Below are 25,330 nucleotides of genomic sequence, written 5' to 3'. Positions count from 1 at the left end.
TAGTAGCTTGCACGCGATGCAGGTTAGCGCGATGGGGTGATAGTTGGATGGGTCAGATTTATGGCCGGATTTGGAGACTGGTGCAACTTTGCTCAGTTTCCAATCAACCGGAATGGTGCCTTCAGAAATAGACGGGGTGAAAATAATTTGGAGAAAGCGGCTCGATATGATACCCTCGGTAGTTACTTCAATTGGAAGCATCTTGCTATAGTCCAAGCGTCGTAAAGTGGGAGTTTCGTGGCTAGGTTTGCAAGTGAATACAGATGAGAAATAGGAGTTAAGGACATTAGGACATTGATCCAGCAGGGTTGGCGAGCCGTCCGAGTCAACAAGAGGGATGCTGTTGGAGTGAGTGTTTTTCGTGCTAAGTAATCTCCAAAACTTCTTCGGCGTTGTGCGTAGGATATCCCAAAGGTCATTGTGGAAGTATTTCTTTTTGGAGCGCCTGAGCATTTCAGTGTATTCGTGTAAGCTGGCAAGATATTTTTCCCATTTTAAGGGAGAGAGAGATTTCTTTGCCGCCCAGAAGAGGCGTTTTTTTTTTTTTTTATGTGATAGTTTTCTTAAGGTATTAGCATACCAGGGCCTATCCGCATCACCGCGAATGCAGACGAGGGGGACGTGGCGGTCAATTTGGGTTAAGATTTTATTTTTAAACAACAGCCAGTTGTCATTCACCGATCTGGTAAATGCATTATGGTTAAATTGGGGGTAAAATTGTTTAAGTTCTTTGTTAATAAGAAAGAAGTCAGCTTTATTGTAGTCACGGATGTACTTTTTGAGAGGTTGGCGCCTAGGTATATGACTCGAAATGTTGAACAGTGCAATTCTATATCGCTTAGGCCGTTAGCACACGACACAGATTGGATAAGTTCCGGGTTTGAAGTGAGGATAAGGTCAAGCGTATTTGAACCTTTAGTTGGTTCATTTACTGACAGAGTAAAATTATAAAGAAGGGCAAATTCTAAGAAATCCCTAGACTGCTGTGTGTGGGCCGTGAAATTAGTCCAGTCAATATCAGGGAATTCAAGATCTTCGCAAAGTATTAAGTTTGCCCGTGGGAAGCGGGTTACCAAATCGAGGACGACGGAGGAAATATCTTCAATGAAAGAACGGTCGCAGTCGGGTGCCCGGTAGCAGGCGATCAGGATGTTCGTGCATGCAGGGAGATATATACAGATGCAAAGAATTTCGTGTACGCAGCTCGTAGTGAGGAGATTGGATTCTATGCTGGATTTCACAAACACCGAAACGCCTCCACCTCTCCGACCAATCTTGTCACGTCAGTACGTGGTAAACAACGTAGTGCAGTGAAGAAGCTTGTGATTGTCGACATCGGGGGGTCAACCAAGATCCAGTAAAAACAGCGAGGTCTGTGCAGTTATCCTCAAGAAGGGCCTCCACAGCCTCCTTTTTCGGCAAAAAGCTGCGTACGTTTGTGAGCATGGAAGACGTAGTATGAAGGGTGGGGTTGTAGGTAGGAATACTCGGACATGATGACTCTGGGGACTGCCGAGATAAAGGCTTGGAAGCACTCTTGGACCGCTATGATATCAGTTCAACGATGCTACCAGACTCGGCATTGTACATGAAATGTTTTTCGCCTATTATGAGCCGATCAAATCGTATTTTGAAGGAATCATTGGACTGATTGCCGGGTGGATGAAGCTTCTTCTGGGCTAGTCGTGTGTGTTCAGAGAAATCCTCGCGAATAGAGAATGACGTACCCTTAAGGGGGTATGTGGCAAGTAAAACTATTGCTGTTAATTATGGACCAAATTTAGTCAAATTAGGCGATTTTATGCAGTTAACTAACCTAACGACAAAAAATAAATCAGTTTGAAAATATCTTCTATACTTTTTGAGTTACCAGACTAATTACCTTCACAGAGGTGTCCCAAGATAAATAACTAATTAGGCAAGAACTCAACAAGATTTTTATGTCATCATCACCAAGAAGGTCTATTCTGTGCAAGGAAGCTATTTGATTATTGCTTTATTTTTTTTAGGTATCCAAAAAGAACGACAGAAGTTTCACTTTCTTTTTGACATTTAACTATTTCTGATTTTGAAAGGAAGGTGAAACTTCTTGTTCTTTCTTTATGCATAACGGATATAATGCAATAATCTAATAGCTTCCTTGCACAGAAGATACATTTCTGATCACACTGGCGCAAAAATCTTGCTGACTTCTTAACTAATTAGTTAATTATGCTGAATGCAAGTTTCAGGTAATTAGTATTCTAACTTAAAAAGTATAGAAGGCATATTTAATCTGATTTCATATTTGTTGTTAGAATGGTTAGCTACATAGATGCTCCTAATTTGACTCAATTTGGTCCATAAATAAAACAGTCATTTTACTTGCCACACCCCCCCCTTAAGTTTTGGTCCAGCTGAAAGAATTTTTTACTTGTCTTTGAAGTGTGTAAGTTTAATGGTAATGGGTCGATTTTTTCCTGGGCGAAAACGGCCTAGCCTGTGCGCGCGTTCAATATCAGGGCTATTAATGTTCAGCGACAGATTTTTGGAGCAAAATGAGACTATCTTGCCCTCGATTCATCCCACGTTTCGCCGTTGGCGTCCAGTAATCCAAAAAACTATAAGGTTAGAACGACGGAGGCGGTTCTCAGAGTTGTCGCATTTTTCAGTTAGTACCTTAAGTTTAGATTTTAGGCCGGAAATTGTGTTGTTGGCGGTGGCAGAACTAGGCGAGCCCAACTGGTCAGTACAAGTCTTTTTTTCGAGGGCGTCCACGCGGAGAGAAAGGCAGGATACAGCCTGTCGCAAGTTGGCTTGCACGGAACGAATGCGGGCGAGCTCGGAAAGAACAGAGGTCTGGGACTGCTCTGGGCGGGAGGTGGCATCCACGAGAGATTCAAGCGTAAAATTTTGGGGACCGGGGTCCTATTCAAAGTTGAATATAATGCAACCTGTACAGTTTCCTGTCATCGGGGCCTTATACACCCTTTCAGTTGTTTTGATTATCTTCTTGCATTTTTAGCGTGTGTATATAGTCAACTCCCGCTACAACAAAATTGACGGGACGTGCGAAAAATTTCATTGAAGCGAAAATTCATTGAGGCGAAATCTGCTTCAACACACCACGAGAAGGCCAGAAAAATAGGCCTGCATATTTCCACATCATTGGCAGTGTAATATAATGTTTAGAAACGGGAGTGACGTGCAATAACGTCATGTTTATTCGGATAACAAACATACCAATGGTTATCTGTTTTTATACCTGCACGCAAAGAGCGCGTTACGGAGAGTGGTGGTGAAGAAATGCAGGCGCAAAATGTATTGCTGTACAACAAGGCATGTGCACCGAGCTGATTGCTTGCAGGTAGCTGCTAGGCCGTCGGAAGCCCCCCTCTTGCTTGTGGCAGGAGCGGGGCCGTTATCTTATCCTCTGACAGGACACGGCAGCTACTGACCTTGGCAGGCAAGATGCGTGTGCTTGCATTTACGCGACCGCACGCTCGCGCCTAAGATAGGATGACGCGGGTTCAAGACTAAGCACGAAAGCATTATTTTTGCTTTTGACTTTGAAGAATTGTAGAAGGAAAACTGCAAGTACAGCTGCTCACAACACATACATGACTGCGCCGCGCCAGCAGCGGGGCACATGCGCGCGATTTCAACTGGATACGGATTGGCTGTAGCTCCGGCTTGGCAAACCGGGCCTGCTTCCTCCATGGTTTTTGTTTTGGGTGGTGGTGTGCGCGCATGGCGCACGTTTTCGGTGAAACTAAGCGTCTTGATCGTATAGAAAATTACAGATAGCTGGTGTTATGCTTATTTTATTGTAAAACAAATGTTCAAACCCAGTCCCAATGAGTGAAAAATTCGTTGAAGCGAAAGCAAGCCAGATAAATGGTTCGTTGTGGCGAGGACTTTTATGGCTAACTGATGGGGAATTGGAAATATTTCATTGAAGTGGAGTTCGTTGTAGCGGGGTTCGACTGTGTTTGAATGGATCGTTTTTCTAATGTGGGCATTCGTAGCCATCCATCAGGTTCATGTTGCTTCTACAACTGGGTTCTTTTGCAAAAGTGCATTTTTTTCCACAGCAGCTGGATACACCAGAACCTGGTCCTTGCATATCTTATTGGACAGTGGAGAAAAGGGTTTTGGGTTTTTGTCTATATATGCAAAGCCTGCACGTGGCTTTGTTTAAGTTTTGACTTTACTCAATTGTTTTGCCCTGGTGTGCAATGGGGGTCAAGCAATGTATACAAGGTAAGGCAGATGTTACAGTTCATTCTTAGTGCCAGTGCACATTAATAATAGCCAGTGATAGAAGATCTTTAGTGCAATCAACTAAGAGACCAAGTTGACCTTGAGCTTTTTCTTTGTCGAATTCAGGCACTTTCCCTTCGTGTTCTTCTAGAAGGCAGCACTTCACAGGCCATGCTGGCTCAGAGTTTACATGGCACGCTCTTGATTCTATGAAGGAAACACAGGGCACTTGGCGATGAACTCCTTTATGTCACGAAAAAAAATCAAGTGGAAATGGGAGAACAAAGTGCCAGCGTTGATTATTCATTTCTAGACAGAAAACACCATTTGTCGTCGAACATAAGTCTAAAGAGCTTCAAAAGGTGTTATCTTCTAGTTAAAATAAAAAGTTTCTTCAGGGATTAAGTAAATATAGGGTTGCATTTATTTAGTGTTTTGCGATATGTTAGCATAGGATTGGTGTACATTCAGTTGTACTACGTAGGGTGCGTTCTAATTTCTCCTTTGGATGGCTTTGTTCTCCTCTCTAGACCGCTACAGTCCGCCATATTAAGCCCTGTCCATATTCAAACGATGCCGGCAATGTAGACTGCTTTGCGGAGGCAGCATTGAAGTCAGCAATGACAGGCTACCTTCTTGTCTGAACTGAGAAATAACACCAGCTCCATCTTTTTGCATATTAATGTTATAACGAACTAACTTGTTCTTTAAGTTAAATAGTTTGTGACATTTACTGTACTTAAACCTCATTATGGCGGAAGTTGAAGGGGAGTCGAATGTATTTCACTATATCAATTAGAACAGTTTACGGCAGTGATATATGCTCAGTTGGGTGCACAACTATACGCATGCCAAGAAGGAAACCGCCTTGCAGCCCACTGTACTGCTACGCAACCATGCATGCGACAGAAATTGTACGAAAGAAATATTTTGCTTGCTCAATGTGCACCCTGCCTATTTTATTGTCCGCTAGACATAGCTAGAAAAAAGTTTGTGATTCTCCTTTGTTTCGAAAGACTTCTTTTTCATCGGTAGTCACCACATTGATGCCGTTTTCGGTGTCACCATGGGCCCTGAAGAAACGATGTAGAAGGTCAACCGCATCGAGTGCCTGCAATGACGTTAACACGTTGAACGGGTGTGCATGGGAGACCACGGCGTCTTCGTTGTCGCTTGCATTGGTTAGTCCGATGACATCTGCGACAATAGCATGGTCGGTCGGCTCCTCCATAGTAATTGCGTCGGCATCGGTGTTGACATAATCGAAAAAAGAAGTAATTTGCCGCAACAACACCGGCGTCACCGAGTGCCTTCCAGGACGCTTCAACATCAGCCATATTCTCATCCACGACAACAATCCCATCAGATTCGGCACTAGTGGAGAAAAAGAGAGGGAGACCCCGTTGCACTGCTTCTCACTGCCATCACGTGGCCCGCCCACCCGCCCACTCGCTTCGCCCTGCTGGCTAGGCGAGGAGAACTGCCTACTTGGCCGCGCGTAACGTGGCTGTGCATGGTCTGGAGGTTGACGTGGGAGTTTTAAAACAGCCGTGCCGAACGAGTGTCGAACTCTGCGAAATACTTCACGCACCGTGGTCAGGTGTTGAGGTTTTTTAGAGTGAAGGGGTTGATATAGTTCGTTATATACATTGACAGTTCAATTCTACTTCGTTACAATGAAGTTTCAAACGCATGGTTCACTATGGAGATTTCAAGGGGAATTTCATTTATTTCGTTACGTTGTAACGAGGTTTGAGTGCAGTTCTGAAGACACTTTTATTTACATCTTACATCAAGCAATGTATAGAACAATATATTAAAATCTTTTATGAAACTGCGGCTTGCGTTTGTTAACATGTCAGCTACGAGGGTGTTTTTTTTTTTTTTGTTTTTTTTTCTTTGTCGTGGTGGCTGCTTCGTCGTTCCAATTCTTGTTGCTTGAGACACTTTAGCACTTTAGACATCGATTTAGACTGCTTTATAAGCTGTGTACCATGCTGTCCGCTAATTGGAATGCAGCCATAGCGCCTGAATTGCTGTGCCTTGCTTTGCGTGCTCCTCTCCCTCCTGTTTTCCTCCTCCCTGGGACGTTTGAACGGTGACCGACTGGGAGGGCCCGTTGGTGCAGGTGATGGCCCTGGGCTTCCGGGCATCGGACGCTCGGCTGGCGCTGCGCACGGTAGGCGGCAACGTGGACCTGGCCGTGCAGCACATCATAGCGCAGCAGGACGAGAAGAAGGCGCAGCAGGCCAAGGAGGCCGAGGAGCGCAAGCGGCGGCAGCGCCAGCGGCAGCTGGGCAAGACGCGCAGCGGGGACTGGATCAATGTGGAGCACTACGACGCGCTGCAGGCCATGGGCTTCCTGCCCACGCACGCACGCCACGCCCTGCAGCAGGCCGACAACGACGTCAACCTGGCCATCCAGGTATGCGGCAAGGGGGCCGAGCTGCTGCTGCCACCGGGGCACTGGCCGAGGATTTGTGGCCTGCGCTTTCGCGTGGCGCTTGTGCCTGTGAAAATGCAGAATAGAGGTGGGTATGTGGAAATACTTCTTAAAGGGGCCATGAAAAAAAAGCACAAGTTTGTTTCACTAAGAAGCCTGCTTTGTCTCGATAACAATGATACCAATTTTGTCGAAAACCCCAAACAAATCACGGAAATAATGGAGAAAACATACGACGCAGTGGCAACTCCCCAGCCACTTTCCGGCAATTCTTCTACGACGTCGCAGAATCTTGTTTGTGTGATTGGCAACCGCTGGCCTAAGTCACTGTCAAGAAAAATGGCTAGGCGATTATGGTGGTGCCTCTAGTTCTGTTTGATCGTATCACTTGAATGCTAGCGTGCACGTAACCCACTGATAACAGCATTTTGAATGCTGGCTTATATTACATCACTCCTGCCCATATTACATCACTGTTGCCTGAAATTTGAATGTTTTTCAATATTTCCTGAATTTTTTTTTTTTTTCGGTAAAAAAAAAAAAAAAAAACATCTTTCGTGGCCGGTATGGAGTCAAGTGAGTTACCTAAGGCTAGTTTTTTAAAATTGAACAAAGGTGTATTTTGTCTTCATGGCTTCTTTAAGTGGACCACACCAGCGAACACTTCATTCCATTCTGTTGTAAACCTCGGTGGGCAGCCATAGAAAATATTGTAAGCTCACAATGTTTGTGTCATCTCTCAACCAGTGGGCTAAGCTGCGACAGCCAACAGAAACTTCCCAAGTTCAGGTGGATGCGGGGTAGTCGGCACAGAAGGTCGATTTGGGTATTCCTGGCTAAGGGCTCTTGCCGCACCCCGAGTCATGTTTGAAGGAATACAAGCAATCATGATTGTTTAACTTTTGCAAGAACAGCATATTATAAGTGTCGTATGCTCGCAAACAGGTGTAGTTTCGGTCTGACAAAGTTTGTTCAGCTATGCAGGGTGCACTGTGGGAGTTGAATGATGCGTGGTTGCCAGCTGGAAGACCCAGACCACAAATGCAATGCTGGTGTAAGTGAAAAGGAATGCTAGTGTTTGGTTCTTTGATTTCGCCTCTGAAGTTTGGCAGGTAGTGTCAACTGTGCCACGACTTCCTCACTTATGCACAAACCAAAAGATGGCATAAAATAAATCTACAAATGCTCTGAAAACACATACAGGGGCCGAATTCTATATAAAAGGGGCGTCGTTTCGAAACGATGCGGTAGCGCCATGCAAATGCATGTGCTCTGGGGCTAGTGCAATGCTTTGAGGTGGTAGGAGTGCAGTTGAAATTTTACAGTGCATAAATAACTCTAGGAGGTTCCATAGTCAAACAAGAGAGTGGTGCGTTAACCACTTGGCCGTACCGGCATCGGGGCAAGGTGTAAGAATTTGGTATACAATGCCTGGGCATCACCGAATATATATGTATGTGTGGAGTTCTTGTGGTTTTTGAGAAATTCTGGCAGTGCTAACATTTGTTTATCCCAAACCGATCGCGCAGATTAAACCCGACATGCTAATACTACAAAAAAGTTAGCCAGAGCTCCCTTGTTTAACTCATAAGAAGCTATGCCGTAGACACTATCTCCCCGATGCAAGCCGAGTTAGTTATGAAAGGAATGCACCACTAAAATTACAGTTGTCTTTGGTAACAGTTTTCCAACAAGAATAGCTTGGTTGAATTTGTCTCATGGCAGCCGATTGCTGCCAGAGAAAAAAGGTGTGATTGTTTTTTTGGTGAGCGGAACGGCACTTCCCAGTGCGAAAGCACATCCCCAAACGTCGAGACGCTCGAGTCAGGCTGAAAACCATGAAGCTGCCATCCGTTTTACGGTGCTCGCTGACTACACAACTTCTGGCGTCGACGCTGATATCTGCCGAGAATAGACATCGTTATTGGAAACGCAGACGGACGATTTGGCATGCATATAAGCGAACCGCGCAGACACGGGGCGATGCTGAAAGCGGTTCATCCACAGCTTGAAAAGGCACACAAGCGCTCGAAGTGGGCAGTAGTGTCTGCCCTGTGTTGCTATCTGAAGTTAAAGTTTTTATGCTTCCTTTAAGGAAAAAGTACAGCCTAGCATTATTTAGGCTCGTTTCTTGGATACAATGACATATAGTACAAAATATTCCAAGCTCAGCCAATCGTAGGGTGTGTGGGGTCCCCTCCCTGGGTTGTGTCGTCATATCCGGAGACTTCGGGTGTGATGTAGGCACTGCTGCATTTGTTTGTATTTTTATATTTAAAAATTGAATAACACTCTTGTTTCCGCACCGATGCTGATAATTCTTTTTGAGCCTGTATCTGAATGACATGAAGAATAGATGTAGGGCCCGAAAAGTACCTGTAAAAAAGCGTTTCAGGGGTCCTTTAACTCTTTCGGGACCGCCGGAAAAAGTGATGAAAAAGGGAGGTCTCGGTACAAATTTTTTATAACATAAAGCAAAGGCACCATCCTGCCTTAGCATATACCAAAATGCAGCTAATTATATGTTCTTTGACATACAACACCAAGTTTTACTTCAACAGTGACGATAGAACCATGAAAAAATCTTAAAGTAAGAACTTTGTAAAAAAACTACAGAACAAGATAGAAAAAAGCGTAAATATAAAAATATTAAATAAGAATAAAATTATTTCAGGATATACAAAATCTAACACAATGCTTTATTTCTTCATCGCGAACGTTTGATGCGGCTTGGTGTAACTGGTTTTTTGTTTTGTGTGTGATCTCTTTGGCACTAGGGCCATGGCTACGTCGCTGCCCAGGTACATGCCGGGCTCTCGTCTCGGCAAAAACTTGATCCGTTTCTGCGCTGGTGGCAGTAGATCACCACCATAGGTAGTTAACACCCTAGCGAACAAATACAACCAGCCAGAACATATTTCGAGCGCACATACCTACTCCAGAGCCAATTGAAACCGAAACCAACACCCACCTTCGAGTGCGATTTGATGTTCCAGGCTGATCGACACCCGAATCCTCACTCGAGCTGAAATCCGATTTCTAAAGCCGCATTCCGACTCTTCACTGCTACTCTCATCGTTAAATTCCACAGTAGAAGGCGAAGATATGCGAGACGAGACAAGGCGGATTTCTTATCGCGCTCACGCGAGTATGACGCCATGTTTGTTTACATTCGAAACCACTGCCCGTCAGAATAAAATATCTGATGCGTTGCCGCCTGGCGATAAAAAAGGAAACTTCACAAAAGAGAAAACTCCAGTTTTCAAACTATCTCCTAGATGGCGCTAGGTGTTCTATCGAGCGAAAATTAGTATTCTGCAGGCTCGCGAAACCATCGATCATATGTGATCGATGGCCTATGGAGCGGTCCCGAAAGAGTTAATGGAACACCTGGTTCTACATGATATACAGCTGATGAATTATCATTAGCAGCAATGAACATTGGACGACCATGTCATCCTGCCCTGTGTCGCTGTCTTCTGTTGCAGATCCTGCAACAACTTCCTCCAGATGTGCCAAGTTCATCAACAGCGTCCACATCGTCATCGTCACAGTCTCTGCCTGCCCCACAGGCGAACGTTTGGGCCGAATTGGCTCAGCAGAACATTGCACCTCACATGTGGGCCGAACTGGAACGGCTTGGCATTGACCTCAACGCTGTCTGCGAGGCACTCAGCAGGAACAATGGCGATGTCAGTGCAGCCCTCGCTGAACTGATAGGGGAAAGCGAAGCAGGTGAGGGTGCTTCAGTATGCGTACTGATCATATTAAATAAAAACAAAACAGAAGAAAAAAAACGCATGACTGCAGGGAGATAATTAAATTTGGTATCTGGGTAAGATGAGGCCAACGGCGTAGTAAAACAAGTAAGTTTGTAAGACGGGATGTGTGGATTATGAAGCCTAATTATCTTGTTGCAAAATCTTTTACAGTCATCGCACTAAGCAGTGTTTGGGGTGGTGCATTCCAGAAGGTTAGCACATGGGGGGAGATGAGCTGCTCATGGCCAGTGTCCAGCCATTTATCAATGCTTATGGGGGGGAGGGGATGATGCGTATTTAACTTATTATCACACATATGCATACCCTGGCATGCTGCTCATTCACGCTCACTTAAAAAAATGTATTGTTATTATTAATGTACTTTTTCATCTCACCGGGAAGGCCTCAATGGCCACACCTAAACCTTTTAAAATTAGTGTGCTTATGTATATGCTGCTCGTAAGAAGTACTTGGAGCAGACCATGTCACCTTTGCAGTTGAACCTCGTTGTAAGAGACACTATTCACCCACATGGTTGGCTGTTCCATCTTTCCCATTAAATTGACCTCTTTTATAACAGACATCGGATGTAGAAGATGGTTGGTTATAAGGGACAAGTCATCCTTGAACTTTATTCAACAATCTCGTTTGTAACAGATTTTTTAAACTTCAGATACAGTGCCACCAGTCACTAATTGCAGTTGCTTCCATTGTGGAAACACAGGTGGACGACAGACGCCTGCAGTCGCTATTTATGATAACTTCAGCAAACACACAGTGGTTCAGTCAGCTATGAAATCATGATGAGAAGCCCTTCCAATGGAAATGCAACTTACAGAAGTGGTTGAAGCTTACTGCCATCCACTGGAGCGCGACCGCACATGCAGGCTCTCCCACTTGCGTAGCTCCCAATCAAGAAGCATCGGAGATGTTGAGTCCTGCCAGCGTAATGAATAGCCTGAGCACACAGCGGAAGAAGTCGTGCGCTCTGGCTATTCATCAGGCTTGTGAACTCGACATCTACGATTCATCTTCCACAAACAGTGAAAGGAAAAAAGCTTGTAGAATCGGTTGTAAAAGACAGTGTAAATACAGGCATGAAGCAAACAAAGATTCAGAACTGTTTCATAAATTCTGGGGGCCAAACATAAATTAGAATGAATTTTTTGCAACATGCTGTAGCATTCTTTTGAGCTTATTTTAGTCATACGGTGCCCACATTGAACTAGGGTCTGATTAGTAAGTTTTATAAGCATGGTTCCCTACTTATAAGAGACTCGTATAAGAGACAGAAACTGAAACTGCTCCTCGGTACGTGTCTCTTATAAAGGGGTTCAACTGTATTTGCTAAAACGTTACCTCTTGAAAGAACTAAGCAGTCAGGAAGATGCAGAATTTTATTAATAAAGCATAGTAGAGCATGGATTCTAATCAGATGCATGGTATTTTAGCTTGAGGTACAGTAGTCTAAGCCACACAAACGAGCTAGCACATGGAAGGAAATGCCGCACAAAGCTAAGCAGTGAAATTGGGTTTTGTTAGCAGCAAAGAAGTGCAATTGGGAGCAACAAAATGGGTTTTTTGAGTAGTTAGACGCATGCATTGTAGAGATAAATTAGGTGTTAGCATGAACACTGGTCCCCAGCAGATTTAACAATATGATTTTGGGGTCCCACTGACTTCGGCAAAATGAGATTCAGCTGTATGCAGGGCCATAGCCAGAATTTTTTTTTTAAGGGTGTTATGGGTTCTGGAAATAGGAAAGTTTTGCCAGAAGCTACACTAGCACTCGCTTACATGCTATCTGGAAAATTTTCAAGGGACCTTTGTGGTCCAAAACTTCTATCTACTTTCCGGCTGGTTTGGTGAATCTGTTTTGCCTGTTTCTGATACCGCGAAGAAAAACACAAACTGTGCAAGAAAAACTCCGAGGATATTTATTTTTTGTCTTAATTTGTCAACAGAGGTGCTGTTTCTATCTCCGTCGTGATTTATGTTTTCTCTTGCGTGTGTCAACAGAAATGCTGTCTCTATCGCCGTCATGGCCTTCGTCACTCGTTTGTGTTAAATCACTGTCATCACTATCTGATGGATACATGTAATTCTCTTCCTCACTAAAGTCATCATCGTTTTCGCTAAATGCACCATCGTCGCACGCTGTGAGTAAGCGGCCGTGCTTCTCAGCGAACAGCGTGCAAGTGAGAACGCTGCACCCTAGTAAGTAAAATTCAACAAAAAAAATTCACATATGCCTCAAGAGATGACACATCATGCATACAGAGAATGCGTGCGCATTGCAGTGAGAAAAACTGCGAAATCTAAAGGGGCACTGAAGGCAACTAGCAAGTTGGGCTCAGTCAAAAGTTCAACTGCACCGTAGCTCTCTCTGTGTTTAATCAGCGGTGAAAGATGCTTTAATTGCCGAGGAATTACCAATTGTGAAACACATTGTATCCCTCACGCCATTTCACGACTTCAGTAAGATGTAAAGAGAGGCCGGAAGCGAATGAGGCAGCCGTGTAATTTAGCAGGAAAACTAAAACCTACCAAGCGAGTCATCGCGGCCGCAGGGGCCGCTGGTCGTAGTCTTGGCACATACAACAAAACAACTTGTCCACCTTGCACATCCGCAAGCTGCTGCTCTGTGTGCGCCAAGGAGGTTGTATGAAACTTCTGGAGTGCAGGTCTCCCATAGCCGGCAAAGCAGTGAGGTGAAGCCGGGCAAACCGGTCGGCGGCCAATTTGCCGTGGGCAGAAAGGGCCCTGATTTGGCAGGGACGCTGAAACGCTTTCGGGGTTTTTTGGCTTTACAAGGTAGAAATCGATAGCCAAGTTGGCTTTGCCAGTGAGGATATTTGACGGCAACCTTAATTGCGCCTTATGCGTAAGCTATTCACACGATTTGAGCAGCGACTTAGCGTTCACATCTCTTTGGGTGGTGAAGAGAGCTGTCGCCGTGGTAAATAACCTAGTTCTGGGCTAACAACGCCACTCCTGCTTGCACTTCAGGGGGCAGACTGGTCTTAGAGCTATTTTTTTTATTTACCAACCAATTTTGCTGAAACTGCACGGTGTTATAGAGTTTTCTGAGCCGATTTCAAACCTGCCATTACATTTTTTGTAAGTTGATTATATTTTGAATTAATGATTAATTGCCATTATTTTGGGTCACAGTTACAAAATAACCACTCCATACAGAATGGCAATTACCCCATGGCTAGGCAGACAAATGAGTAAAGAATACAACATAGGAAGAACTTCTTTGATTCAGCTATTTTTGGTCGTTATACAACACAGGGAACTTCGCTTCTCCCGCGCTCTCCCAGAAATGGCTCGCAGGTGGTGCCAATTGAACACAATAATAATTTTCCAAAGCCTCCATTTGAAAGATTTGTTTCCAACATTGTATTCTCCACATATTTCCGTATCAGAAGCAAAAAGAATTAAAGTTGTACCTGTTCTGGGTGCCAAGATATCTGAGGATGAAATGCTAGCTTTGCATTGCAAGAAAAGTGCCGTTTCACCATCGCATTCTGCGCTAACTGAGCTGTAGAGTGCACTTTAAAATGCTATTATAATATAATAACAACAAAATATGGTGTCTTTTGATGAGGAAATTTACAGACTGATAGATAAATGGCCGTGGAGGCCAAAAATGCCATTTTTGAGAAAACGCTTTTTTTGACCGTTTTTCGGCCCCAAAGACCCAACTGCCCCCTTCAATAAGGTTTTTTTTGGCGTCCCTAAGATTACAGCCTGCTTCTTAAAGGGGTCGTGAAGAGATTTTCAAAAAAACTGTGTTGTGTGTGCGCTTATAACCGTGGAACCTTGATAAACAAACAAAGCATACCCGTTTCGTCGCGCGATATCGGCAAATAGGTAAACAAATGCAGTTACGGTTTCACCGAGGCTTTCCTCCTCAACTCGTGAAGTGACATTTCAGTAAGTCAGTAAGAAGCCAATCACAGTTCTCCCTCGTCTGCACAATATGTCGGCATAGAGCGGGCTTGCAAAGGGTCAGATAAAGCTACAACATCGGCGCCATGATGAAACTCGCCCTGCAACTGAACGGGAGACGTCTGATCTCTGATGCGCCTGATCAAGATGGTCGAACTTTCAGTCAACAACACCGGCGAGATGCGCAGGCAGAGGTAACCACGTTTAATCTATACTGGGCATTCGTAAACAGTTTACGCTGTGTCCACGACTGTAGTTCTGCTAGCCGATATTCTTGCACAAGTTTGCCGACGTCTGTCTCACGTAGCCTGTAATGTGAGTTGCGCGAACGTGAAACTTCTGACCTGACGAGATACATGACCGAACGCTTAAAATGAGAGGTTATTACATAAACACGTTTATCAAAGGAACTTCGAGTAGTCGGAACTTAAAACCCATCCATTATTCACTCATCAAGCGCAAAAATTAACTAGCGAGAAGCAGCGATATAGCGCCGAGTCGCCGAGTCCCAACATCACGCAGTTCGACGATTGCTTTCCTGTTTCCTGCAATAAACAATGCTGTTAACGCTCTTTTGTTGATTGTATACGCTCCGCTTTGGCTTACTGCAGAAGCGCTCAACAGTAAGTTGGCGGTTAAAGCTCTGGGTAGATTAGAATTTATGAAAACACGACAGACTTCTGGGTTACAAATGCGTAGAGGCTTTTATGCAGCGGTTTTTCGGCGCGCGCGCTTCCCACGTCGATAGTGTAGTGGATAAAATGTCCGACTAGGCTGGCCGTAACGTTGGGCTGGCCCGGAGGCCGCAAGTTCGAATCGCACATGGGGCACTTTTTTTTTTTTTTGAGCGATCTTGGGCCATTTCATACAAAACAGATAAGATTCCTAAGAGAATTCGGGAAAAGAACGTGAAATTCAGCAGGGAAACTGGCTACAAACTGTACAAACACCCAGTAGGTCTGAGTTCTGCTGCAATGGTTGCCAGACAACTGAAGCGGTCACGACACCGCTCACGTGGATAGAAAACTGTTTTTTGGCAACGAATAAAGGATGCATTATTTTTAAAATATTGGGCTTGCAGCTTTGCAGAATATTATAAAGAACATTGTAAAGAACATACATAAAGAACATTGAACCGCATTGAACTCTCGAATGTACTTGACGTGACGTCATTCTAGTTGCGCTGCCGACCGCCGGTGCGCGCATGGTCGCTTGCAATGCTCCTCAAAACGTGAATTTCAACGGCGCCTCCTAAATTCCAGAAGCAATAAATAGTGAAAATATTTGGGATTTATGTTCTTAAAAGGTCGTTCAAGCAGACAAAATTAAGCAAAGACAACTTCATTTTCTCTTCACGACCCCTTTAATAAGCATTGAAATTACATCATGTTGCACACTATTGCAAAAGATGCCGCGTGAACATAGCTACTAATGCCCACAGTTCGCCCTACACCTCTGCTCCAGCGTGATTACTTGACTCTTGATTCTTTTAGAAGTAGTGCCGGAATTAATGAATGTTAGTTACACAACTCTTACACCCAAGCAAGCTGTGTCAAAACATTGTAGCGAGCCCACTTGTTTTTAGGCAGCGCTGCAAGTAATGAGCACTCGTGTGTGTCCAGTCTTCTTTTCGTCCGTGCACCAGCTGCGCTGCCTTTCTCTTGCTATTGCAGTGTTCACATGTTTTGCACGTGCAAGTTATCTGGTTTACACAACATCCCCACTGACTGCACTTGGAAATTGATTGATTTTGAGGGGTCTAACAAAACATTTTTTCTGTGCTATACATATTGGTTAGGCACACATTGCAGTGACATAAAATGCAGATGATTACGCAAACTTTTTAATGACACCAGTTTTAATAATGTTTTCATAAATATTGATTGCAAAAAAAATTATCAAATTCAAAATTTTTGTCCAGATGTCGATGAAAATTTAAAAAAAACGCACTTGTGTATAATAAACCACCAGTATTAGAAAAAATTTGGAATACACATTTTGTAGGTAAACATTTCAATAACCTGTCCTAGAAAAAAAAATTGAGTTGCATGGAACAATTTGTCAGCCATAAAAGAAAATGTTAATATGCGTAGTGCTCCTTGTGGTGAAGCCCAACCTCTTTCAAATGTTGCAATTTTGGATGTTTTTGGAAGCCATCAAATATCAGTTCAGGCAAGTAGGGTGCTTCAATTGGCTTTGAACACTGCAAGCTGTTCACCGGCCAGTGTCGCTTCTTAGTAGAACTGTCTATCGAATAGAACAGTCCTGACAGTCTCCAACAGGCTTGATATTGTTTCTTTTTGAAAATGTTAGGAGGCTTGTAGTGCTTGAATCTCTTTGCTCGTACAGCTGAAATCTCTATCGTGCGACAGATGCTTGGTGAAATCTTGCTGGGCACAATTTTAGCACATCGCACCTTCTTCCTACAAGCAAGGCTACCCTAACGAGCCAGCAGATGATAATAAACCGCAAATTAAAGTTTGGACAGATAAGTGATGATCAGAACGTCAACAAGGATCCACCACCAGGTTTGGTTTTCAACTCCAAGCAGATTTCTTCGCATCTCTTGCTTGCCCTGATTTTTGTGCTGGCCGTAATCATTGACAAGGTGTTTTTACATCACACGGGGACTAATTGGTGCCTCTAGTAATGTCAAACCATGCAATTTCTTCCATAGAACCATCCAAAATTGTGCATTTTGAAATGGAGGTTTGGCTTCACCGCAAGGCATGGGAACCACGCATGCCAACATTTTCTTTTATATCTGGCAAATTGTTGTGCACAACTCAATTTATTTTCTAGGACGGGTTGTTGAAATGCTTACCTACAGCATGCGTACTTTAAATATTTTCTACTACTGGTGGTTTGCTATACACAACTTTCTCTTTTTCATTTTCTTTGACGCCTGGACAAAAATTTTGAATTTGATAGTTTTTTTTGCAATCATTATTTAGGAAAACATTATTAAAGCTGGTGTTGTTGGAAAGGGCATTGAATGGTTGTATTTTATGTCACTCAATATGTGACTAACCAATGTGTTTAGCACACAAAAAATATTTTCTTAGACCCCTAAAAATCGGTCAACTTTCCTGCGCTAACAAAGAGTTAAGTAGCATGCTGAGTTACTATGCGGTTTACACTTTACAATTTCCTGTTTCATTTCATCACTGCCATTTCTTGCTCTTCCTTGTATTTTACATAAGGTATAAGACGTGCACTGAAGCTCGATAATGCGGTTCGTTTATTCGTAGGACAAAGTCAATGTCATCATCAGCAGCAGCAGCCTACTCAGGTCTGCTGCAGGATGAAAGCCTCTCCCATTGACCTCCAACTTCTCCTGTTTTGTGCTGCTCGAGTCCACAGTTTACCCCCGAATTTCTCTATTTCATCCTTCCATTGGGTTAATGGCCTTCCCCTTCCTCTAGACCCCATCTCTTGGTATCCACTCTGTTAACCTAACTGCCCCCCGGTTGTTGGTTCATCTCACTGCATGACCAGCCCAAGTCCATTTCTTTTTCTTTATTTGAACTATGATATCGTCAACTCAAGTTCGTTCTCTGATCCAGGTAGCTCATTTTCTGTCCTTGAGTGTTATTCCTAACATTATTCGTTCAATGGCCCTTTAAGCTGGCCTAAGTTTGCTTTCTAGTTGTTACGTAAGGCGCCAAGTTTCAGCTCCATATTTCATCACCTGCAGTATGCACTGGTTGTAGATTTTTCTTTTTTGAGTGACTTGCTTGAGAGAGGTAGCTTACTTTTCAATATTTTGGAGGGCTTGCCGAGTGCTCCCCAACCCATACCTGTTCTGCGGCGGATTTCTCTCGTGGTTGGGGTCAGCACTAACCATTTGTCCGAGGTAGTTATATTCTTTTACTTCTAGCGTTTCGTCTCTTAAGCTGAAGGGGACATTTTTGGCATGTTTATTCCTCATTACTTCAGATTTATTCTTATTTATTTTTAGCCCCACGGCCGTGCTTTCTGATTGTAGTTCCTCAAGCGTTGTTTGCATGTGTTCTGCAGTCTCACTCAGCAAGACTACGTCGTCCGCAAACCTCAAATGGCGCAAGTATTCCCCGTTTATCCTTAATCCTATGTTTTCCCCATCAAGCTTTCTAAATACCCCCTCCAGACATGCTGTGAATAGCTTTGGAGAGATGGTATCTCACTGTCTTACTCCCTTTCCGATCGGAAATTTATCGCTTTGCTTGTAAAGGGTCATCCTGCCCATGCATTGCTTATATATGACTTCTAGAAGTCTTATGTAGGTTCCCTCTATTTCCTGGTCTTTTAGTGCTTCTAAAACATCTGCAGTGAGTACGGAATCAAACGCTTTCTCTTAATCTATGAATGCCATGTAAAGTGGTTTAGCGGACTCTGCGGATTTTTTTGTCACTTGATTGACAACATGGCAGTGATCCATGGTTGAGTACCCTTTCCTTAAGGGGGGACACTGGTCTTAAAACAACTTCTTTTAGTTTTGAAGTAAACTTTGTGAAACTTGAGTCTTGCAGGTTTTTTCCCGCTGATTTCGAATATGCCATTATTTTTTCAGCTGTTCAATTAGTTCTGAAGATAATTGGAGATAATTAGCCATTTTTGGTCAAGCGATAGACAAAACAGTGCTGGTCATAAAACTGTAATCTTTGTATTTTCCAATACTATGAACCCTGGTGAGTGCGATAATCGCAGTTTTTTGATGCGTCGCTTGGGACTAATTTTACAGCTCATTAAACTTTGGTGGCACCAGTGGCAAGGAACCATTTTGAGTGCCCATTTCAAACGCCGAAGTTTAATGAGCTGTAACATCAGTTCCAAACGGTGCATCAAAAAACTGCTTTGATTATTGCACTCACTAGGGTTCATAGTAATGGAAAATATAAAGATTACAGTTTTATCGCCACCACTGTTTTGTCTACTGCTCCTCCAAAAGTGGCCAATTATCTCTAATTATCTTGGGAACTAATTGACCAGCTGGAAAAATAATGGCATATTCGAAATCAGTGGGAAAAAAGCAGTAAGTCTGACCAGTTTCACAAAGTTTACTTGAAAATTAAAAGAAGCTGTTTGAAGAACCATGCCCCCCCTTAACCCAGCCTGCTCTCTGGGTTGTTTGGAATCCAGGCTGTCACCTATGCGGCTAACTATAACTTTGGTAAGCAGCGTGTAAGCAGCTGAGATAGGCTGATGGGTCTGTAATTCTTGAGGTCCTTGGGATCTCCTTTCTTATGGATCAGAATACAGTGTAACCTCGTTAGAACAGATCTGCTTAGAACAGATATTTGGATACAGCATACTGATTTACAATCTTTGGTTCATATTCCTATCTGTGCCATTGATTAAACTACTTTTACTGTGGGTTCTGTTATACAACATATTTGGATAGAACAGACTGGTTTCAAAGTTTTGGAAGTCCATTTTTTTCACCTCTACAATGGACTTTTCAAATGCAAACAAACTTGCATTTAATACATTTGCCGTGTCTGTGTTTCTGATGTACAATGGTGATCAAAGAAAAGCGATTACAAACGACTAAATATAATTGTAAATTAGTAGAAGTGAAACTTTTTGCTTGCCAAATCCAAGAGACTGTTAAATGCATGCAGTCATGCACTTGCAGTATGTGTGTGATGTCCTGTAAGTCAAGTGATAGGATTTAAAATTTAACAGTGTGAGTGCTACAGGTCAGATGTTTATATATGAAAGTTACCATAGCTGAAACACAAAAGTGTAAGCCCTCATACAATATAGGTGGCTAAACCTCCAAGCCTAGCAACAAGACTTTTACTTGCACTTTGCTTATATTCATGTGTAGACAATGGAAATGTCAGTGTAGGTTGAAGTGAAAGAGTAGCAATAATATTACGAGCGAACAAAAAGATGGAGAGGGTGCCCAACCACTGGAGCGCAGCAAATGTAGGAAGGCTCATACATTTGATTATGTGATGTGTTTCATATCGCCACACGAAAATAAAATCGCCGGAAAACCCAAGTCAAAACCCATTATCAACCTTTTTCAGTTGTAAGTGAATTTTGAGAAATGACCGGCATGCTTTTACTGTAGTTTTCTATCAGTTGAAAAGTCCGAACTCTTGTTATAACAGTCATCCATGATTCTATCAAAGTAGTAACAGTATTTAGATTGTTCATACTTCTTCTACAGCAGACTGAAATTGTGGTCACTGTCATGGTCTGTTGTAACGAGGTTATACAGTAATGTTGGCATTTTTCCACGCTGTGGGCACTTTTTGAGTCTTCAACCATTCCGAAAATAGTACAGGAAACTTTTCCAGTACAAGCTTTTTGTTGTTTGTTGCTACCTGAATGTTTTGGTAATCCAAAAACTGTTTCTATGAATTGCATTTTCAGTACCATTTGTACTTTGATTGTCCCCTCCCCCTCTATGTAATACCCTAAGAGTGGCCCTTAAGTGTGTAAATAAATTTTAATGATGATGATAAATATCTCCTCCCTCCTCCAAAAGATCTATGGTTATGCCGTCGTGTCCTGCAGCTTTTCCTATTTTCATGCCTTTGAGAGCCTTTCCAACTTCCTATTTAGTTACTAGTGGGACATCGCAATTTGAGTTTGTGCTCTCAGTAGTTTCCCTTGGTCTAACGTCGCTCCCATACAGCCTGGTGTAGAATCGTTCTGCTACCAAGTTGTGCTCATCCAAGTTGTACTCATCCAAGTTGTGCGTAATGTTACCCTGCTAATCTCTGAGTGCGTATACCCTGTCTTTGCCGATGGCTAGCTTTCTCTTCGCTTTCTCTTAGTTGGTTTCGCTGAGCACGAGAATGCAGGTTCGATTCCCATCCGCGGCGGCCGCTTTTCTGGTGGAGGCGAAAAGTAAAAACGCCCGTGTGTTGGATATTTCAGTGCATGTTAAAGATCCCCAGGTGGTCAAAATTAATCTGGAGCCCTCCACTATGGTGCGCCTCATCACCCGTGTAGCGTCGGTGCGTTAAACCCTACAATCAATCAATGAACATCTTCCCACTGTGCCACAACAACATTTCACCTGTTATTGATCTCTAACTAGTTTTGTGGGTTGATTGAATTGCTTGCTTGCAGACATTTAGTGTGGCTCATTGATCCCTAAAAAAGGGGTAATGCACAGGGAGCCCTAATACAATGATTGTAAATGCTTATCTTCACTTAAGCGTTCTGGAATTTACACCCTGTAAATCCAGCAAGTTTGGTAGCACAGCCAGGTGTTGTTTATCAAAGAAAACTAAACGCATAATGGCTTCTTGCATGTCTCATTGGCAATTGGCAGCCTTATTGGACATGACTGTTGTACACATATGCTGGTTTTTACAAACACCCTCCCCCCTTCCACCTTTTTTTTTTTTGTATTCTTTGCTGAAAAATAGTGAACATTTAATTTTTGTATTTTAAACGTTTAGCTGCCTTGTGAGTTCTGCCGCAGTCTGCAAGCGCGCAAACAAATTAAACAAGTTGGTGGTGTGTTCTGTGCGCATGCTGCTGTGTAATCTCTGCGGCACTTTCTTTTCTTTTCACAAGATGATGAAAAAGAGCGCAACAAAGAAGCCATGCAACGGATCTCACACGACATCTCCGGAAATGAAGAAGATTTCCTCGATGTGTCCCTCGAGGAGGAGATGTCATACTTAAAGGAGTACGAAGCGAAGCTCGCCAGCCTGGGCTACTGAAAAGCTCTCACTGCATTTTAAACCGCCTTCAGATTATGTCAGCAATGTACTGCCAGTATAAACCATTTACCAAAGGAAACTAATCTTTGTAGCATTGTGCAAAGGAGTCAAGCCCATCATTTTATACTCTAGCGTACGTTTGGCTATACCTCAGTAGGCTTGCCATAATGAAACTGGAGTTTGCCCCCATGTTGCTATTGCAACATTTATTTTTATACCAAGAGCACATTTTGTAGTGGTCACCTGTGTCGTGATGGGCCATGAAATTATCTGTAGGAGTCCGTTTAAAGACCAACTGCACAGAAATTTTACTTGTGCCAAATTTACTTTAAGTGTGAAGTAGGTAGTACCACCTAATCAACTGGGATATGTTTGGTAGTCCCGTGAAAGGCCTTGTTAGTCAATTAGAAGCCCTTAACACTTTCCTGCCCATGCCTATTCAGATCAATGGAACAGTTTATCAACGCTTTCGTTCAAATTTTGACGTTGTCTCATTCGAATTTGGTGTTTGCTGAGTGCACTCTGAAACCTGGCTCCATCTACTGAGTAGTGGAGACGCTTACATCCTCTTTGCTTTTGTTTTTTCGCGTGGTGTTGATTTTTTTTTAAAAGCACTGCCAGAGTCGTGACGGTCGCTCTGGAGATATGGCGATGACGTCGACATCGCGCGCAATCGCACTGCGGAAGCGCTGTGTGTCTAGCAATTTGGACAAGCTTACACACGATTTTTTGGATGATATTAGCAGCACTGACTCTGAGGGCAACTTTTATTCATGGGATTTTAGTATGGAAAGCAAAAGTGCGTAAAACTAGCCAGGAACCTGATACCCCTGTTCGACACCAGCCCCAGAAAATGCAAAAGTATCGTAACTCTAAATTTTGCTATGAACAAAAAAGTGTGGAGCAGAAAACTAATGTTTTCTGTGATTCATGTGCGGCCAACTTATGTTTCACAAGTTTGAGGAACTGCTGTCCCTAGTGGCACGAAATCCACTAGGGCTCACTGTCCTCTCCTTTTTTTCTCTCTTTTTTTTTAAAGTCAAGAAATTTTACAGTTAGCAATTTTATTCTTGCAGGAGTTTTGCACTGCTAGTATGTGTACAAAATGTACATCTTCAATTTTTTTGTGTGTTTCTTTTTCTGTGTGAAGCATCACCACTTTCTTTTTTTCACGAGTTATTTTTTTTTTAGATTCTTTTTTTTTTTTTTTTTCCACATAAATATTCTTGTTTAAAACAATTACCATTGCGAAGGAAGTTTGCCCTTCTACATTTCGATAGCATACACTTATATGCTACATGTTTTCTGTGGCTTGGCAAAAAATAGTTTCTAGACTACCAAGTATCCCTGCTTTTCCCACAGGCAGGAAAGTGTCAAAATAGGTTCGTAACAGATGACACTGCACCTGCCGGCAGATAGTGCAAACATAAAGAGTGCAAAATGCTGGGCAAGTTGGTTCATGCTGTGCAAAAGAACCAGCGAAGAAAGACTCAGGACACGAGAAGAAGGAGCACAAATACGCCTCTGATGACCAGCGGCGTGTTTGTGCTGTTTCTTCTTGTGTCCTGAGTCTTTCTTCGCTGGTTCTTTTGCATAATGCAAACACTCATACAGTGGAAAGGACAAAACCACTCTTACCTCTTTTTTTTTTCTTTTTTAAGACAGGAGCCCTCACTAGCTTTGGGTTTTATTTCTTGTCTGGGTATGCTACACTCGTGATTGCTCAATAGGCCTTCTCCTTCTTGAGTTACTGACTTCTGCCCCAGACTCGTCCTCGTGGCACTTGTTCTCCAAACACAATCGCCTGCCGAGTCAGGCCGCTACCTACATTCCTCTCGCTACGTACACTGCCACTCCTGATGGCGACTACCTTGCCGCTCCCATCGTAGTTGTTTGCTGACATGCAGTGTTCCCCTCCCTCACACTTTTGTTACCATAACCACAAGCTTGTTTGCTTGCGTTTCCTCAACTTTGGATTCCACACTGAAGTTCTTCCCGAAGGAATCTCCATCGCCACCCACGTCCCTTTGTGTGAATCTTAAGTTTCCATTTTTGCTTTGAACTGTCAGCCAACCCAACAACCTGGTTCAATTCCCCTTGCTACCATCCCGGATAAATTTGCTCCAGTGGTAAGCCTGGGCCTATCACCAGCTAGAGAAAGCCGACTACGCTGTGTTGTCATTGTTTGCAGACGTTTCCGACTTGGGTGACAAAGCTTTGGGCAGCACTCAACTTGGGCCGTTTGAGCAGGTGTTGTCCAGCATGAGGTTGTGAAAACACTCACCAAGGACATACTCAATCTTTGGGGGCTTCACCTTTGGGGGCTTCACCTTCACCTTGGGGGCTTCACCTGGGGGCTTCACCTGTCGTGTTGGTGAAGAAGAAAGACACTTCTGTGGAGACTCTTGTACCTGACCTAAGTAACTAAGAAGGATGTCTACCCTCTTCCGAGAATCATTGATGCCCTAAACTATCTTCATCGTGCCAAGTACTTCTCATTAATCGACTTCTGCTCGGGTTACTGGCAGATTGCAGTCGAAAGGGTGGACGGAGAAAAGCCCGCCTTCGTCAGGCTTGACAGAGCAGCTGGCTGGCTGGCCGCTCACTGGCCGGCTGTGACATCACCTCCGCCTGACCGTAATGGCTGCGTTTTTCTGAAGTTCTTTCAAAACTGCAGATTTTGGCTGGTTGCTTGAACCGAGTGAGTGTGCATTTCAGCTGTCATTTTGTACCTTACAGTCTTATAGTCAGAGTGCCATTTTGTACTTTGCACAGTCTTTGTAGTCAGACTATATGGAAATAAAGCTTTCAAAAGGTTGAAATTTTCACTGCAGTTGGCCTTCATAGTGGCACTAAAGACTGAATTTTGACAGCCAACAATGCCTTCTTTGCTTAGAAATAAATAAAGCTGGCATTACTCTCTCCCATTTCTCTTGCATTTTTTTCATGACCCCCTTTTCAATGCCCCTTGGGCCATGAGGGGGAATGAAATGAAAAAGCACATCACAAAGTGTGCAGAGCAAGCCCAGGCCTTAGTCCCAACTTTGCCTGGTGGCCACCATACCAAGATTGCACCAAAAATAATTAATTGGCTTTGCACCTTTATTGCATAGCTAAATAACAATCATAGCACGCTTTTGGGAGGGTTACTATGCCTGGAGAAAGTTGGAAATAAGGCCAGTGTACTGGTGCCCATGTGCGGGGCTGTCACTTGGCAGGCGTAGAAAACTTCTGCGCAATGCACCTTTTTTAGT

The 25,330-nt window shown here is 43.4% G+C and overlaps 1 protein-coding gene across 1 annotated transcript in view; it reads left to right on the top strand.

Moving 5' to 3' along the window:
- LOC144155813 (NEDD8 ultimate buster 1-like) overlaps nt 1-24,909 on the top strand; it is a 59,691-nt gene extending 34,782 nt beyond the window's left edge. The window contains exons 8-10 of the mRNA XM_077687489.1: nt 6,371-6,667; nt 10,174-10,420; nt 21,928-24,909. Of these exons, the coding sequence (XP_077543615.1) occupies nt 6,371-6,667; nt 10,174-10,420; nt 21,928-22,076 (693 nt within the window). The 3' untranslated portion in view covers nt 22,077-24,909. The remainder of the gene's footprint in view (nt 1-6,370; nt 6,668-10,173; nt 10,421-21,927) is intronic.
- The last annotated feature ends 421 nt before the right edge of the window (nt 24,910-25,330 follow it).

The sequence above is a fragment of the Haemaphysalis longicornis genome, unplaced genomic scaffold, assembly GCF_048455015.1.
Source record: "Haemaphysalis longicornis isolate Haplotype H1 unplaced genomic scaffold, Haemaphysalis longicornis Haplotype H1 scaffold_1, whole genome shotgun sequence".
NCBI lineage: Eukaryota > Metazoa > Arthropoda > Arachnida > Ixodida > Ixodidae > Haemaphysalis > Haemaphysalis longicornis.
The sequence above is the reverse complement of the archived record's forward strand: the minus strand, read 5'-3'. Positions and strand labels throughout refer to the sequence as shown.